General features: G+C 38.1%; 2 protein-coding genes across 3 annotated transcripts in view; one reads left to right on the top strand and one right to left on the bottom strand.

Moving 5' to 3' along the window:
- The first annotated feature begins 1,210 nt into the window (after nucleotides 1–1,210).
- On the top strand, nucleotides 1,211–4,867 carry LOC134640711 (F-box only protein 40). The gene is made up of 2 exons (XM_063492613.1): nucleotides 1,211–3,067; nucleotides 4,685–4,867. Exons 1-2 carry the CDS (start codon nucleotides 1,211–1,213, stop codon nucleotides 4,865–4,867), a joined length of 2,040 nt encoding a protein of 679 aa, XP_063348683.1.
- A 784-nt stretch (nucleotides 4,868–5,651) lies between these two features.
- Nucleotides 5,652–18,600, bottom strand: part of ttc36 (tetratricopeptide repeat domain 36) — a 65,400-nt gene continuing 52,451 nt past the window's right edge. The window contains exons 2-4 of one of the 2 annotated variants that reach the window (XM_063492403.1): nucleotides 6,889–7,013; nucleotides 6,494–6,682; nucleotides 5,652–5,988 (exon numbers count right to left, since the gene is read on the bottom strand). In XM_063492403.1, coding sequence (XP_063348473.1) covers nucleotides 5,720–5,988; nucleotides 6,494–6,682; nucleotides 6,889–6,994 — 564 coding nt within the window. In that variant the 5' untranslated portion in view covers nucleotides 6,995–7,013 and the 3' untranslated portion in view covers nucleotides 5,652–5,719. Of the gene's footprint in view, nucleotides 5,989–6,493; nucleotides 6,683–6,888; nucleotides 7,111–18,600 lie in introns of those variants that run through there. The other variant, XM_063492402.1, reaches the window with a different exon arrangement.

Consider the following 18,600-nt stretch of genomic DNA (forward strand, 5'->3'; position numbering starts at 1 on the left):
TCTCGAAGTGTCTAACAGTTACACATACTCTTATAGCTTCTTTCCAGGGCTTTAAGCCTAAACCATATTCTTTCTATCTTACGGCGCCTAAGTGACGGCCTTGGCTTCCTGTTTTATCTCCTCCTGATGAGATGGGGCAGAAAACCTCTACACAATATGTTCTGTTCTCTTTGTAAATGTAACTAATATGTAGTAAGAATTGGTTGGCGAAACATTGGTAGAGTTTCTGAAAGTGTATGAGTGACACCTAGTGGAAGACATGACATGAGCCTAACCTAACCCAACACACTGCATTGTTCAAATTTTGATTAATTAAATAATCACTGAAAAAAAACTTTAATGAATCTAAAACTGATTTGGTATTTTAGATGCCACCCATCTATAAAATCAAATAAAAAATATTTATTAAGTAATTTATTCATTCAGTTATGGAATATGTTATTTTGAAAGGAAATCAAAACAAATAAGGTCAATCAGTGGGAATAGAATTATAAAGTTTTAACATTATAGTGTTGGAAACTCAGTAAATCAGACAAGGTGAAATGTTTATGTTTTTAAGCACAGGGTAACTCTTTTTAAGAATGTGCAGGACCTGCTTTTATTACCACCCTCTCAGTGTGAAGCAGTGGTAGAGACTGTAACTTGACCTTGGCTCTTAATGGCTGTGCGACAATGGTGCCCCGTCCCACTGGCCTGTCTGCCCCTTTGTTGTGTCTATTTATATTGTCCAGACACAGTGCAGAGGTTATTCAGAGGTGCCAGTGAACAAAGGAACAAAGGGTGAGAAATTTTTCTCTTATTGTCTTCACTCTTATTGCTTTTTTCAAAGAAAAACTTTGAGATTTGTGGTTTTCATATTTTTTTTTCTTTTTAACCTGAACATATAATTCAACTCATCAGTTGTGAATTTCAGTTTTTTGGTCAGCATGTCAGCTAAAGGACGCCATTAAAATTTGTAACCCATGTCATTCTTGGAAGCGTAGGTGCAGTATTAAAACATATATGTAGTAATATGACTGTAAACATGTTTCTGGTTTGACTTGTTCTTAGATGATCACACTGCTGTGCTCTTAAGCCAAAATGGTATGTAAAGTAATTTTTACTTTTTAAAACTATCAGAAATTTTTAAGTCTTACTCTGCTTGAAACTGTTACTACTGTTACTACCTTCTGTGCTGGGTTATTTCTCTCATTAGGTAAAAAGCTAGAAGATGCCAATGGGCTATCATAAGCATTGTGACAAGTGTTACAAAGTCCACTGTCAAGTCCCTGCGCAGACCTCTGTTTCATGCATAGTCGTAAAATGTCACAAAAACTGTGGTGCAAGCCTCCACATGTGCAAGCAAGAAGAGCACCAGCTTCTCTGTCCTAATGAGATAGTCCCTTGCCTTAATGTTTATTATGGCTGTCCTCTCACCATGCTGCGCCACAGGCTGGCCAAACACTTAGAGGTCTGTCCTGCCAGCGTGGTCTGTTGCTCTCAGGAGTGGAACCGCTGGCCTATTTCAGAAACTGACCTGACCTTTTATAGAAATGTTTCTGAAAACCCTCTGGTAAACACTGAGGAAAATCTTGATGTTGCTATGGCTCATAGGGACCAAGAGCAGCTGTTTCAATCAATCAAAATGAAGAACATTTTTCCTGAGTTGATGTTGGAGGATTCTGCCCTGCAAAACATTGCTGCTGGGATCAACAGTCCTGCAGATAATGCTTGCTGTTCTTTAGACGGTGGTGAATATACAGAAAACGGCAGTGCAAAGTTGGATGAAGAACTGAGTCAAGAGGAGAGAGATACTTTGGCAAAGTGCACGGATGTGACAAGTATTCAAAATTATAGCTCCTGGGAGAAAATATTCAATAAGGAGAAGGAGGGATGCAAGCAAACCATCAAAAACCTGAATATGGGGGAAAAAGGAAAGGAAAAGGAAGACCAAGAATCATCAAAGAGTCAGAAAGAATTACACCAGGGTGGAGAATGTCCTGTAACTGCCAGAACCATGGACGGTGCCACTGGCCTTGCACCATGGCAAGATGGGGTCCTTGAGCGTTTAGGCAAAGAAGTCAACATTGCAGAATATAATATGTATCTGGTGCACAATGGGGTAATGCTGATTAACTTTGGGCAACTTGCTGCTTGCACACCAAGAGAAAAGGATTTTGTCTATGGGAGTCTGGAGCCCATTGAGGTGAAAAGTGTCCGAACATTTAATGTGCCTACCAGCTATCGAGCAAAGCGCAATCACTTGAAAGACCCCTCGCGAAAGGCCCAAACCACACACCAGAGTGTTGACACTTCAGATCTGGGCATTTCAGTTGAGGATCTTCCAAAGTGTGAAGAGGTTAGCACAACACTTCTGTGCTCCCTGGAAAAGGAACTGAAGGGACATTCAATCTCAGAGAGTGTGTCGACAGATGGTCTTTACACAGATATAGGAACACAAACGTACATCTTTTCTTCAGCTCCCTTCAAGCAAGATGCTTCCTTAGCTGATGTCATAGCAGGTAAACCTTGTCGTCTTTATTTATACATCGAAGCAGAATCTGTCACTAGAAGACACAACAAAACAAGTTCAGCCTTCAGCTACATGTGTGGCCACTACTTTCGCCGTGATGAATACTGCTTTCACTTCAAGAATGTGCATTCTGACATACAAGCCTCTCTAAATGGCTGGTTTCAGCAGCGTTGCCCTTTAGCATACCTTGGTTGTACTTTCACCCAGATGAGGTTTCACCCAACAGGTCAGGACGCAATAGTTAAGTTCTCCAAAGATGGCGGCACTGTGGTACTCCAACCAAAAGCCAATTCATCACTCTGTGCAGGTGGGAAAACCTTCAGTCCTCAAAGGAATGATGCACAAAATCTGGATCCCCTAAGCAGCCTTCCTTTGGAGATCATTCAGCATATTGCTGGTTACCTTGACAGTTTTACATTGTCTCAGTTGTCCCAAGTCTCCCATCTATTGAGAGAGGTGTGTGCCACATTGCTGCAGGAGAGAGGGATGGTCTCCCTCAAGTGGGAGAAAAAGAAACACTCCAGTGAAGGAAGTTCCTGGATTTGCCAAAAGAAAGCAAGTATTCTTATTTATCTAGATATATTGGTTTTCTTTTGCAAATGTGTTTTTTTTTTTGTTATAGTCACTTTATATTCCCTGACCTGTAAATTTGATTGCATTCACAGATAAGTGTGTGCACCATATTGTTTTACCATTTCTATTTATTTACATCATGTCAAACTTCTCTATCAGTTTCCCTTTAGTACCTGGCATCAGTCTATTAACTTTCACTGGAAAATCTGAGTCATTCATACAGTATGACAGCAGCTGCACTGTAAACACTCCTGACTCTCAATAGTCCTCTCTAACAATATTACAAACTGAGCTGCAGTTGTGTTGGCAACAGTTATTGAGTTCCCACTGAATCAGACCCTGGAGATTTACTGCCTTTGTCTGTGTCCTTGCAAAATATCAGCTTCTTCTAAGGTCAGGAACCACAAGGAAATGAAATTTAGCTTTCTTTCCTGACGTTGGTGTCCAAGCAATGGTTTGGTAATTAACAGCAACAGAAGAAACAAAAAAAAAGCACCACATAGCATATAAAGAAAAATAAGGCGATTGTAATTGGGCATTATTAGAGGTTCACCTACGACAACTAGAATTGAACCCTGGTTAAAGTCACACAGTTAGCTAGCTTGGTGGCTCAGGCCACTACCCCACAAGGATGCCTGTTGGTCCTGGAGCCGGAAATTAACTAAATCCTCTCTGGAATTATTAGAACTGAGTAAAGGGTTCACATTTTAAGTGGTTCAGATTTATGTACGCAGAGCTGTGGAAATTTAAATGCATTTTTCATTCAAGTACCATCTCTTCAGGACAAACGTTCAGCTGTGCAGAACTCTTTCAGGCTCTGAAGATGCCTGCTTATCATCATCATATTAAAGAATTTCGGTAGTTTACAGAAATACCTGAATTTGGCAGCTAGGGAGGTATAACAAAATGAATGAATGAATGAATTAAAATCTTTTGACTGAGAACACAACTATAATGTCCCAGATTTGTTGAAGATCAAATTAAATACGCTGGCAAAAAAAATGACTTGTTGTTGGTGAGCAGTGAAAATGAAGGTGGGATAGATAAGACATCTATTTTTCAGTTGCAATTTGGTTGTACTTGCTTTCATAATTTTTTAGCTACACTAAGTAGTTTTCCTGCTAACAAACGTGTGATCAAAGCCCCTCTGCTGGAGCTAATGAAGCAAAAACACTATCAATGCACGTGTGTATATTTTTGCATTGACTATCTCTGTACTGCAGTGATCATGAGACAAAGAGCATGCCGATGACATCAGTGATGTGGAATGGCCTGAGGCTTTGCTGCCAGTAAACAGAGTGCTACCATAACAAGTCAGATATGTGATCATTCATGGAAACATAGGATGTTAATAAGACTGTGTAGGCAACAGCTGGGTATTTGCTCTCAGATGAATTGCATAATTTGTATACATTTGTCACGGATCAAAACAGAAATAACACCATGCCCTAACATGTGATAAAAGTATTATGTGATCTAGATTCCATGGTATTTAAAAATACATTCCTCCTCATCGCAGTATACTGTAGGTGCAAAACAGTTGATAGATGCCATGACAGCCTCCCACACCTCCTTCAATTCTGCCTCTGTGTTTTACAGGTTTGGAAATTCAGCTCTCAGTTTTCCTCTGTGGACAGATGGAGCTTCAGCGATACTCCTTCCATGTCAAATCACCTGGGAACCTGCTCCTTCTACCAGAGAGAAGATCGCACTGAGCCGGTGGCTTTACCCTGCCTGGGAGAGGTCAGAGACAAACATGGGAAACTAAAGCATAAAAGATAACGCTCACGTCTCAGAGCACAGCGGGCAGACCACAACACGAGTTATGCCTTGTTTGAAATCACCGAGACGTAACATGTATGCACTCATCTGAAAAGTGGAAAAAGCATCCGCATGTAGAGCTGCTGTATAAAAACAGAGCTGCAGTGTGTTAAAGCCCTGCAGAAACACAATCTGTTGTATATTAGAAATAAGAATAATTTAGTGTAGCAGGATATCTTGGTGATGTAATCATCTTTTTTTTTTCTTTTTTTAAGCATTTACTCAGATCATTTTTCTTGTTGGTGTGCAAAATTCTCTGAGATGGATCTTGTCATGCAGTGTAGTGTGGAGAGAAACATGAATGCTAAAAGACACCGCTGAATTTTCGCATTTGGGCATGTTTTGCCTGGGGAACATCCTCTTGATATTAGATGAACCATTTGGCATGACTGAGATGACAAGTGCTGTTTGTTCCAGCATATTTCATCCTTATGGTGAAAGGCAATGTTTGAAAGAAAAATCAAGGAAGGGGAACCGCTGATGACTGTTTCAGTATGACAAGACTGACATCTAGTGGATAAAAACTTAAGTATCTCATCTGTATCAAATGGTATGATTTGGCATTTTAATGCTGGAGATTACATCACATGCTGCATGTGTCATATTTAATAAAATACAGCAGTGCCTGTTTTGTGATGAGAACAACTCTGTTTGAAATAAGTGTGATCTGCATGTGTGAATAAATGTGACTTTTAGTTGGATTTGTGACTTTTTTTTAAAAGCAGCACAATGAACAGAATTTAAAGAACATCATAAAAAGGTTAATTTATTGATTTCAGACTTTCAGAGAAGACGAACACCTAATGTTTTACATCACTGCATGTCAGATGTTTCAGGGTTGCGTAGTTTGTTGATCACCTCTGACAGCATTTTGTTACACAGGGCAGAATATGGATTAAGGACCACAGCCTGTTGTCGAGCAAATTCACTTCCAAGTGCAGCTGCTTTTTCAAAATCTGCTCTGGCTTCATCATTCTGGCATGCTAGTCTATGTAAAAGGCCTCGTTGCACCAGCGCCTGGCAGGCAGTACGCCCAGTGCTGCCGCTCAGAGCAATCGCTTGGTCCAGATCCCCCAGGGCTCCTGCAAGAAGAGAACAACACCGTGAACCAAACACATGTCTGGAAAGTTGATTTTTTTTTTTTAGGCCATGATGTTCTAAGATACTCAGCTTTGGCTTTGGGTCAGGCTACTGAAAAATTCATTCTGATAAACACAGCTGAAATGTGCTTGAACTACTTTTCTCTCAAGTACTGTGGAAATCAAATAATGAGGAAAAACCAAAAAAGTCATACTCAAGTAAACTGCTCATAACCAAGCATTATCCATTCAAACGCTTTATATGTATTAGTAATATCCTTGTTCTACTGGTTCAACAACACTTTTGCCTACAAACCTGCCCTTCTTATGTCAGGCAGCAGGTAAAAGCAACCAAACACAACACTATCTCAGAGCACCATCGCTGTTGACAAAGTGCATCAGCTAGACAAAGCTCCGGTATTCATGCTGGCCTTAGACTCGGCAGTCTGATAAGTTGGCACACCGTGGCATCTCTGGAAAGGGTTATTATTGAATTTGTTGCACGTACCTGCTGTGTCCCCCTTCAGCCGCAGGGCCTGTGCCCGGTTGTTATAGGCAGAGGCTCGCTGAGGAAGGATCTGGATTGCCTGGCTGAACAGCTGAAGCGCAGTTTGTAAATCCCCAGTCTCTGCTGCTGAGACACCCCGCATCTCCAGCTCTTTCACTTGCTTCAGCAACTCTCTGTCAAAGCCACTGTCTGGCAGGAGGAGATAAACAGGTTGAAAAAGGACTCAAACTCAATTGACAGGTACCGTGGAAAGGAAAACAGAGAAATGTCACTCGGAAATCAGTTTGGATTACAATGTCATGTTTTTCGCAGCCTAGAAATGGAATGTGTTCAAATAAATTCAATATACTGTGACATGATATGTTGAGACACACCAGTCAGAAGCTCATGCTCACCATCATCAATTAATTCCTCCTCTTGGTTTAGGCCGGGAATGTCTCCAAAGGGGGTGGTGGGGTTGAATATAGCCTGGAGTACAGCTCTGTCATGTGCCGAGGCCATCTTACTGTCTTACTGGCGTCTGCAAAACAAGGAGAGAAAGATGGCATAACAGGAAGAAAAAATCATTCCACCAAAATTACAGCGGGACAGAGATTTCTTCCTCCCCTAACTTTTGCCATTTCTATCAGCCAATCAGAGAAGGGGGCGGAAGCAGAGGTGGACTTTGAGATTTTCTGGCACTAAATACATCTGCATCTTGTTAACTAAAAAATGCAGGCCAGTAAAAACTGCATACCGCACAGCACAGACTTAAGCACACCAGAATAAACTGGAGGTCTGTGCACATTGGAAAAACTCTTATTGTTCACTTTTATTACAGTTCTTATATTATCATGATTCATTTTTATCATGATTGTATGTGTTTGCTTTATATCATGACACGTTCACATATGTTTAGTGTCTCTTTCAACCCCTCTGTAAAACACTCTTGCTATGTTTGAATAGTATTATACAAATACAGTTGGCCTGGCTTCATTTGACTCTTGTTGTATTGGTAGAAGGAGACAGAATAACCCTCGAAATGTTTTATATGATAGTTTTTGTTTGCTTGTTTGATTTACCCATAAGCATACTCTATCCATGGTGGGCCATTTTATTAACCACACAAACTGTTGCCATGAGTGGCAAAGTGGCTACTTTATAAGACCGTAGGTGTACCCAATAAAGTGGCCACAGGTGAATGCACACAGGTGCGCCAAATTAAGTGACCAGGATTTACTTAATAAAGTGGCTGGCCATAGGACTTTATCATAAAATAATAACCATTACAACAAATACTGGGTGCTTTTATTTTCCTTTGGTTTGCTAAATTTTTGAACAATTTATCGCCCCAAAATTTACTGTTCATTTTATTCAATTTATTCAATTTTTTCAGGAAAATCAAATCCCACTGATAATTTGATTTTAGTCTCAAAAACAGAGAAAAAAAAACTCATGTAAAAAATATGAGACCCTTGCATAGACACATTTGGGTGTTTGTGGATTTTGTGCATGAGGTTGTTTCTCAGAAAGCTCTAGTAAGTTGTTTGTGGTACTAAAAACACAGTAATACAGGAAGGAAGGAAGACGATGCCGCAACCACACAGATCAGAAGCTATAGTTGCCTATCATCCCTACTGCTTGCAGATGTTCCTGCACTTAGCAATATCTGCACCAAAGTATATATACACATTGATCAACTTGCGTATTTGAAAACTGAGAACCATCAGTAAAAATATCTATGATGGTTCTGTTCATCACTCTCCTTGTGCTCTCTACAGGTAACTGAGCTCTTATACCGCTAAAGAAAAAATGTTGCTTTATTGTATGTGATTTTTAATATCATTGCTGCTGCTTTGTGCTGCTTTTATCATATGATTTATGCTTTATTTTAGTATTTCTCTTAGCATATCTCAAATTACAGCCTAGACAAATAAAACAATTGCATAATAACTCATTTTTTTAATGTAAAGAAGCTATGTAAATGTTTGCATTTAGTGTAATTTCAACAAGTTCCAATACATGTTTGTGGTGGGTGTGACTCAAGAAGTACAGTGGGTTGTCTGTTAATCATAAAGTTGGTGTTTTGTTCCCGTCTCTTCCAGTTTGCATATTGAAGCATCCTTGCAAAAGATAATATACCCTGAATAGCCCCTGATGCATTTATGTGAGTCTATAAATGTTAAACAAGATGGTTAGGCATAGAATTGAAGCACTCTATGAATGTGTAGATGATAAGGTAAAAAGAACTCTCAGTGTGTTCAATTAGAGTAACAAAAGCACTATATAAGTACCAATCCAGTTTAGGTACTTGGTAAAGTTGCTGTAAAGTGGTACAACCGAAAGTTTCCCAGAACCTTCAGTTGTACTACAGGCTGGTACCACAGTAATGATCCTTTAACTACATGTACCCACATTGGGGCACACAAGTTCTACCACAGTTCTGATCTTCTCAACATTTATTTATTCAAAGTGCTTTCAGAAATACTAAATTGAGCATGTGTAGACATCCAAATCAAACTCTGCTAATCTATGGTACTTAATGTACTGGCACAACAGCAGTGTGGGTCAATGACACAGAGTTTGGAGTTTTGGTTGGTGTATAATTTCTTTTAGTTTTGAAAGTGGATTATATTTGCCATTTTTTAAAATAGTTTTTTGTGTTTCCTTGTGTTCATGAATTTCATTACCACTTTGATTGATCATATGTTTTCCTGTTGTTTTATTATTTGCACCTCTAGTCTTCAGGTTTGTTAGTCTCTCTTTCCTTCCTGTCTCCTTTGTCTTGTCTTGTGTTCAGTCCTCGTCTGCGTGTTAGTGACTTCTTGTTTTATTTTTCTGGTAGTGGTTCCATGTGTTTAGTGTTTAGTTTTACTTTCCCAGTCTTGTTTCTGCAGTCAGTTTCAGCTGTGTTCCCCGGATGACTACTCATTAGCACAAATAAACTGCTTGTCTTTTTAAATTCAATCTGCATCTCTGCATTTTGGGCCTCACTCGTTAACACTTGATAATCCCTCTTTCTATAAATGATCTAAGAAGACAAATATTAAACTGAATACTTATACTTATTAAATACTTACTGAATTACTAGACAAATTGTAGCATTATTAAAACTCAGAAAAAATAAACTATATGAAGTAAAATAATAAAGTATATTATCTGTCATATCAGTATAATATAAACTACTAAGGTCATAAAAAGGAGCAAAATCACACCTTTCACTATTTATTGCTTGAAAATGTCCAAAAATTAGTTACATTTCTCATTTCACTGTCCTACAGTTTAACCCTAAGTATGGCTTAATAGATGCACATGGTATATGTTGAAAATGGGCCTACCATCATTTACTGTAATTATAGGTAAACAGGGCATATGACAAAAAATATGGTGGCGCCATTTTTCATTCCTCAAATTTCACCAATTTCTAGAAATCCTATGCAAACAAAACCTATTTCAACTTTTAGAAGAACTATTTAACCATGTAATGTGTTAGTTTCATCAACTTACCAGAGTTAGTTTTGATATTATGACCTTAAGTGTAGGAGTAGTGAAAAAAGAACACATTTTCTGACATCCAGAAAAAACAAAGTTTGTAATGCTTTGGGCAACTGTTGATAAGCCAGATGCATACTGCTACTTTCTTTCACATAGTCTGAACTTTTCTGATTGGCTTTTGCTGATTATAGAACTACATGGATTTTTCCATGCTGTTCTACAGCCACAGAGGCGTGATGGAGGCCAATTTTGATGTCTAGTTACCAAATTGTTTCTGTATGCTGCAAATTCAAATTTATATATTATCTTAACTATTTTAGAGAAAAATGTACAAGATCATTATTTGAAATTTGGATAACTTTAATTGGACTTTATGATAAAAATGGGTTAAACTGTGCTATACTAAATATTGCAGTCAAGGGAGTTTTTCCATTTTTTGATTTATTTTATTCACATTAAGTGTATACAAAATATAAAATATTTAGCAGGATAGAAAAAAATCAGTCAGGGTTGGATAAAGTTATGGTAATTTATTACTGTGCAGAATGAATATTTTCCTTTTATCCCTGCTGCTTCCCTTTGTGAAACAATGAAAAATCACATGAAACTCTGTGAGCAGGCAAAATCTCCCACTGGTTACACTGTTCATACTGCGACAAAGGTTTTCAAAAAGATATTATTTTGATCGAAGGGGGTCACAAACCACTAATGTAAAGAATAATATTTGAATAGTACACATATCAAGCATTTGAGGTAAACAAAAGTGTTTTTCTGATTTTATTTACAGTATTGGAAATTATAGCTTATGTTGCAGAGTACAGCAAATGTCTGCTGTTGATGGTAAACGATACTATAGGGCTTGATATGCACCATCTGGGGCTGATTACTATATTACTGATAATAAAGAAGACAAATACAAATATTTGAAACCTATACGATGTATAAGATGTATATAATTATTATGGATATGTGATAACAGAAACAGTGTAATATTTCTGCTGTTGAATTGTTTTCTACTGACATGCTCAATGGAGCCGCTGTGTGGGAGATATTAATGCACTCTACAGAAATAGAAATGTTCAGCGAGGGGAGGGGAGAAAAGTGGTGCAGTTGTTTAAAATGTGCAATGTAAACTTTATTTTGCATGCTCAGTTCTGTTTTTGACTGTCATATTGGCCTCAAGTAATGGCCATTTATCCACTCTCCCAAGAGATTCAGTGGATTTATCAGGGCTGATAACCGTAATTATCTTAAAGAAGTGTCATGAAGTGATATGTTAACTGTTATAGTCAGTCTTACAAATACAAAGTTGCAAAGAGGATACTGAAGCTTCATCAGTATGATCAAACCCCTTTGTTGAAACTTAGCTAATTCAAAAAACGTACAGACAAATTAATGCCAACGCCTGTTATTGAGAAACATGAGTAAGCTTTGAACACATAAAACTAACTTGATCTTGATCTTTTATTGCTATTTTGACTTGCAGCTCTGTGGTTAGATTCATCTAGTTCTCTGTGCTGCTCCAGTACATGTACATCTGCTAGACAGGAGCACTGAGTGGTGTAGTTGAACTTACTGCTGAAGTGAAACTGGAATTCACCACAGTTTGAGATGTCAGCTGATAAGAATGAACTCTAGTTTGTAGTGTGTTCATAAAAATGTACTACAGCCTTAAAGAGTGCTAAATGTCACACCTGTTTTCTCAGTTCTTCGCAAAGGAAACAAAGAAAATAGTTAACTGGCACATCACAAACTATTCACCTTTTTTTAAAGACAAAATCTAAGGTTAGGGTTACCACAAAATGATGGATTCAGTTACACAGGGAGAAACAGTACTCTCATTGCCAGTTGTGTGTTCTTTGATTTTGAATTTAACTTTGGAAATGTTGTCTCTGTTTTTCTATCTGAATTCCTGTTTCTCTTAAATACAGAGTAAACTGTTAATGAGTAATTTACTTGTGACATCTAAACAACTTGTGATCACTATGGGCAGGCTATTTAGCCAGAATAAAAGCCAAATAAAAAAGGTAATAATCAAGCATAAGAAGCACATTTTTCATTTTGTCTAAAATCAGATCAGGGACACTCAGCTCTTAAAAGTGGAAAAAATATGTAGTGCACACCCTTGTTCACCAACGGTTATACCCATCCTGCAGGAAAACAATTACAGTATCACAAGAATGTCACTGCTACTGTCATTGGTGAAATGAAGAGCACTGAGCAGACTCGGGTATAGGGAGACCAAAAGTAATAGCTTCAAATAGAGGTGCCGTTGTGTTACAAATGGGTGATAACTGCAGCAGGGAATAAGAGATACTGCCACTTCGGGAAACCAACAGAAGTCAAAGTACAGGTGAGAGTGATCGAACCTAGATGATCAAACATGGAAACACTGTGGCTTGTCAAGGTTCTCATTGGCTTAGAAAGTAACTGCAAGTATCTCCACAAATATCTGTAAGTGAGTCCCAGAGATGAAAATGGTTCCAGTTCAAAGCCTTTTCCAGTTGTTTCCAATTACTGATAGCAGTGATCTGGAACAAGAGGGAGATTGTGGAGGTATGAGTTTCTGGTACCTTTAAAAGGATAAGGCAGATCTGACATTGAACTGTAGTAGCTGAAACACAATGTTTGTCTTGATAGGGGGTCCTCGGTTATTATGAACTGCATTTTTGGTTCATTTTTAGCTTTGTGAATGATGTGGCTGTTTCAATTGGCACACAGATCTTGTGGCATTCAGAGTTGAGGTCTGTAGCTAAACACTTCTTTCTGATATTCTTGTTGTGCTGCATTATACTGACATATTTATTATCAACTAGGAGTATAGGATTTTGCTGCATGCTTCTATTCAAAGAATAGCCACAAGTTTTACCCTTTAGCTAATGTATTAAAAATGAAATGAAATGTACAAAATCATGCATGGTGTGAACTATTGTGGCTGCAAGGCAATAGCTACTGTAGGCTCTACATGTTGTAGGCGTATTTGCCTATTTATTAGTGATCAAGAAAAGACCTCATGACCTGAGCCACAAAATTTTAAGCATGTACTGTTTATGGTTTAAGCATTTAGGGCATTGGCTGCAAAGAGTTTGCAGATTATATAGTGTTTTTTCCACATTTTGGACAAAATGATCTGTCTCCCACTTCTTTGAATGTTGATTTAAATATGCTTAAATTAAAGGTTAGATTTGGTACTTAATATCTATCATTGTAATTTGATTAGAATGGCTGTAGCACATACCCTTAAGAAAGAAAGAAACAAAAGCAGTGATTCAAATACTTACAGTTGGGGCACTGGATTTAAACGTCTGTTATACTTCTGCATCCTTTAGACAGAATGGTTACTTTCTTAGATGAGGGGAATCTGTGAGAAATAAAGGCTTGATTGCTGAGCTGAGAGAAGTTTCATTTTTAACCACTTGAGAGAGCTCTTGCTGCTTTTATTTCAGCTGGGCCTCCTGTTCTCCTTTCACCAAGTCAGCACACATAGCTTGATCCTGCAGGACTCCCATTTTCCACAGGGTAATACAAGTTAAAGAGTAAGGGCTGGGCTATCATGTCCACGGTCACTCAGTAAGAAGTAGATTTTCTGCAGACCCATGGTGTGTTCCCCATGGTCTCCCTTATAGTGCAAAAGCAGAAAGGCAATTGTGTGCGGATTATCGGTCTCCTATTACCACAAATGTCATTGCATCAGCACCACTTAGCCTGATTATGTCAATAGAGAAACACATTGACAGTATTAACAGACAGAGGATGGTGGTGTCTTTGGCATAGACCAAGAGGGAAATTACCAGATAATCTAAAAGCATTGACCAACAGTGGCAGCACTGCGGTAAAATCCACACATAAACAGCAGTGAGTGCATTCTTTGTATTTCTTCTGAGCAGTTGCAAGGACAATAGATTAAATCTGACTGTAAAAGCAGAGAATAAATAATGGAGCAGCATTAACTGGTGCGCTAACAGGGAATTAAAGCGAATGCTCATTAATTGTTAGTAAAATGGAAATTTCCACCACCAGTGAGATTTTGTTTTTTACAAGATATCCACTGAGTTTAGCTGAGCAGCTAAATACAGATGATTAAAATTTTGTAAGAAATGTTTCTTTTCTTCTGTTTTTTTCATTTTTAATGTCTGGTAGAGAAATTGACTTGGATAACCTAATAAATGTGAGAGGCTTTAGCTTTGCTCCACTACTGTCTGTAAATCTGACATCAAAGCTTGTGCTCATAATCCTTCTGCCCTATGGAGGTAAACAGGGGCCTCTGTGTCGATACCTGGCCTGTTATGATGACGAAGGACTGTTGTGTGCTGTGCAGGGGCATTCTGAGCTGGATTAAAACAAAATAATCTGCTCTGTGGAGAGTTAGGGAATAAATGCAGTGGTACCACGGGTTAGGTAAATAAACAATGTACGCCTTTTATGGGAAATCTTTGCTAAAATTACATCCTCTTGTCTCAGAATTGCAGGGGAAATATTATCCATTATTTCTGAATCCTGTATGCTTAATTTAAAGCTAATAATGGATGGCAACACAATTTAGCCACCAGCTTTGTCATTTTTTTTAATTTGTAAATTACACAAAATGCTGAACACCAATATGAAAGCACTTCACAGCATAGCTTACAAAAGCCGTTTTATTGAGCATTGTAATGGGTTGTCCATGTTCTCAATCAAGTTACCGCTCTTCTTTGTGTACTCTACGACCTTTTGTGAATTTGTCAACAAGCTCCAATAAACATGCTCCGATGTGGAAATTCCTTCTGTTTGCCTCATGTTTCAGCCAGGCTCAATGTGGAAACACTGACAGGCGCCACTGATGTCTCCCACAACGTGTGAAACATGCTGCATGTTGGGGAATCCATATTCAAGCTCATTATAATTTATTACCAGCTCATATTGATGTTATGGTTTGGTTTTTCTATTCAAAGAGGCTACTCAGAGTGCTCTAGTTTCAAAACTTTCAAACCCCAAAGTGATGAATCCAAAGACTTATGTGTTAGGTTAAATGGTGATTTCTAAATATGCTGAAGATGTGGATAAAGTGTCAACTTGTCCAGATTGTAACCTGCCTCATGGCCACTGACAGCTAGGATAAGCTTAAGCATTCTTGCAAAGCAAGTTGGATAAGCTGTTAAGAATGTGGATGGATAAGGAAATGGATAAAATAGTATGACCCTGATGGCTCTTTGTGTGATTGTGCAACTATATGATGTGACTCCTCGCCTTGAAAGGTAACCATAGTCTGTGTCTCTCTACCATCAGGGTGATTCTAAGAAAACAAACCATTTGCATGTTTAGATTTAAATATTGCAATGCTGTATTTCATAGGCAAATGTCAAACTAATGGACTCGTGGACATATATTTATTCTCTGACTGACATGTGATGCAGACAGATCTTTACTGCAATTGCTGCAACTTGACAAAAATGGCACACAATAGTAATTTTAAATGCTAATTTTAATCCTTAAACATATGCATTAGTTAGCCAGGTTTTTGTTAACATCATCTCCACTATGCAAATTAATATATTTGGAACAGTCACTACACTGCTCCCATCAGGCTGAGATGCATTACATTTACCATCCAAGTGATTCTTGTATGAGATGTCATTTATAAAATGGGTTAGTAAAAACATTAAAACCCCAAACTGATGAAGTGAACATTGATCACCTTGTTGTAGTGTGCTGTAACAATCTTGGGGCCTGTACTTTGGGGCCTGTATGAATGTACTTTGAAATGGAACAGCTACCTGAAAGTTGTTGTAGTCCAAGCACACTGCTTTATGTCCCTCCAGAATACTTGCTTCCTCAACTAGCAACACGTCCCATCACACTACAAAACTGGAACACGACAAAGAGTTCAAGGCAGTGATCGAACTCCCCAGATCCTGCAGATCATGGGCATTCAAAGACTGCTGGAAAAAGTCTGATATTCCCACAATCCACAGAAGTTGCCTTTTGAATAATGCTGTCTGTCACACACCACAAGACATCATTTGAAGTCACATTTCTATACACAAACAGGTCGGAGATGTTTTGACAGTATACAGAGGTGGTTTTAATATTGTGGCTTATTAGCGTATATTACACGTTCGACTTTTAAACTGCCAGGTCTAATTCATTATCGACTGTAAAATAGGTAGAGTATATATTTTTAAATGCTAGAATTGACATTGTAATATAATGTTGGACAAGACATACACTAACTGTAAGAACCATCATGGTTTGTGTTTTGAATGCAACTCTATCTTTTGAGTTTTAAAACAAAATTAGATTCACTTGGGCATACACATTCCCTCATGCTTCCAAGCAACCAACCAACTATGATTAAAATCATGATTGCATCAACTGAGGCACAGAGGAAAAACTAAATCCAAATAGCAATTTTAGGATTCGGGATATCTGGACATGTAACTGTAATGTTTTCCCAAAGTAAAGTGGTGGAGCGTGGCCGGAACTGTCATAACGAACCAAGGATGATTTATGGTTTTTACTGGGGGAAAAAACTGTGGGATTTAAGAGGAACAGGTTGCTTTGTTAGAGAGGTGTTGTGTACATCTCAGCTGTTGATACAAAACAACACACTGAAACTTTGGGACAGAACTAAAACTAGTGAGGTGAGCCATTCTAACAGATTTCCCCAGGCTAATGTACATTTCAACCCTTATGGGATTGTTTTGCAGATGTTGAGTGAAATTTGATTTTGGTTTGGAGTTATATTGCATGCGCACAGATGTGTGTCTTTAAGGTGAAATTTAACACATCTGAACGCATGCACTTAAATTAATACGGTGTTAGCATGCAATTTAAAAGTGTGATCTATCTATATTTAGAATATAGAATGGACATTAAAGAAAGAACATGAGTGGAAGCTTTTGTCACTAAATAATTAACTTTATTGAGAGACAAACATACCAGTGCTTAATGATGTATTCAATTTTTTTTCTATTGATATGGCGTTATTTTTGTGCCACTATTCTGAGTTTTGGACGAAATGGATTCTGGGATATTGCATTTCGTCATTTCGAGCTGATTGGAGACCAAAACAGCCAATCAGATTTTTTTGCATCCAAGTCTGTGATTGGCTGGTTTTGTGGCACAAATATAACGGTGTACAGAAAGAGTTGAGCGCGCACGGGCAGAAATGTTGAGAGCGCGAGCAACACATTGCGAGCGAGCGCAAATGCAAAAACTGAGCGAGAGGGGCTGCTTTTGTGTGTGTGTATGGATAATAGCAAACACTGAAATACATTTATTGCACGCAGCAATGAATTTTGTTCCCTCAAATTCAGCTTTTCTTCGCTCAAAATAAATTTCTCCTCAAAATACAACACTTGCACCTGCAAACTTTTTTTACGTGCGCTCAAATTTTTTTTACGTGTGCTCAGAATAGTGGCACAAAAATAACGCCATATATTGATGTCTAATGTTAGATTAGTGCACAGAGCTCTTTTGTACTACGTATATGTGCTAGTGCATGTATTTGCAAATCATAAGTCAAATCATTCCAATGCATGTATGAATATAAATAAAGTTAAAACAACCAATCAGTATCCACCCATCCATCCATCTATCCAAATTCCTGGTTACAAGGTTTTAGATTACAATATTTTAGAACATGTCAGGCTTTTGTACAAATCACCAAAATACAAAATTGTGTGACTAAGTCAGGGAACTAGAAGTAAAGCCATTTGGGATACTGAGTCATAGAGGTACTCTTCATGTGACCCAAAGGTCCACTGCCAATAATGCTAAGGAAGGGGATAGTTTAACTACTTACCTTGGAAATCGGTAATGCAGTACCAGATGCATTGCAGTCTGCTGTTTTGGTTGCTTAAAAATGGTTTTCACTGAGGTTCACTAAGTAATATTGGCTTCTTCTTTTCAAACCAAGGTATGTAGCTCAAAGGGAAGTGAGGAAATTCATCCACTGGGAGCGAGGGAAACGTCACCTTTTGTTCCAAAAGTCCAAGCCCTGTTTAAATCAGTGACAAAAACAATACCCAAACCACTCTGCTTCTTCTTAGAAAGACAGAGAAGTGTGTTAAGCTCTGTAGCTGCATTTTCTTTGGCAACAATAAACCTCGATAAGTTGGTAACATCAATTCTAGCTGATGCATGTGAGTCTGATATCTGCAGGGAATTAAACACTATATCATAGTTAGAGGCAGTGTCTCAAAGAGGAATATCATTACAATTTGTCCATGAAAAATATAAATGATAGATGAACACATAATCCACAAATTCACTTCTAGTCTCAAAATTTGGCAACAAAGATGCTTTATCTTTATTTTCCTTTTGTACTGTATAATTTTCACTATATTTTGGGGGTGTATTCTCTTTTATACTGTGTTTGCGTTTCTTTCTTTTTTCATATTACACATTAGTGATAAAATATCAACTGCATTTGTGAAGAAAATTACATTTTGCTATTAAATGTATTCCTCTATAAAACAGGTATTATGCTCGCTCCACCGCATTGACAGTGAACACATATAACACTATTCAATCAGTGTTACTCCTCTGCTCATCTGACAGCTCTGTCTGGGTTTATAAACATGAGTAAGAGTTTCTCACTGCACTCTGAAGACTCGCTGACATTTTGATTGGTACTGAGGGTTTCTTTAGCA

This window comes from Pelmatolapia mariae, linkage group LG14, assembly GCF_036321145.2.
Source record: "Pelmatolapia mariae isolate MD_Pm_ZW linkage group LG14, Pm_UMD_F_2, whole genome shotgun sequence".
In the NCBI taxonomy this organism is placed as follows: domain Eukaryota; kingdom Metazoa; phylum Chordata; class Actinopteri; order Cichliformes; family Cichlidae; genus Pelmatolapia; species Pelmatolapia mariae.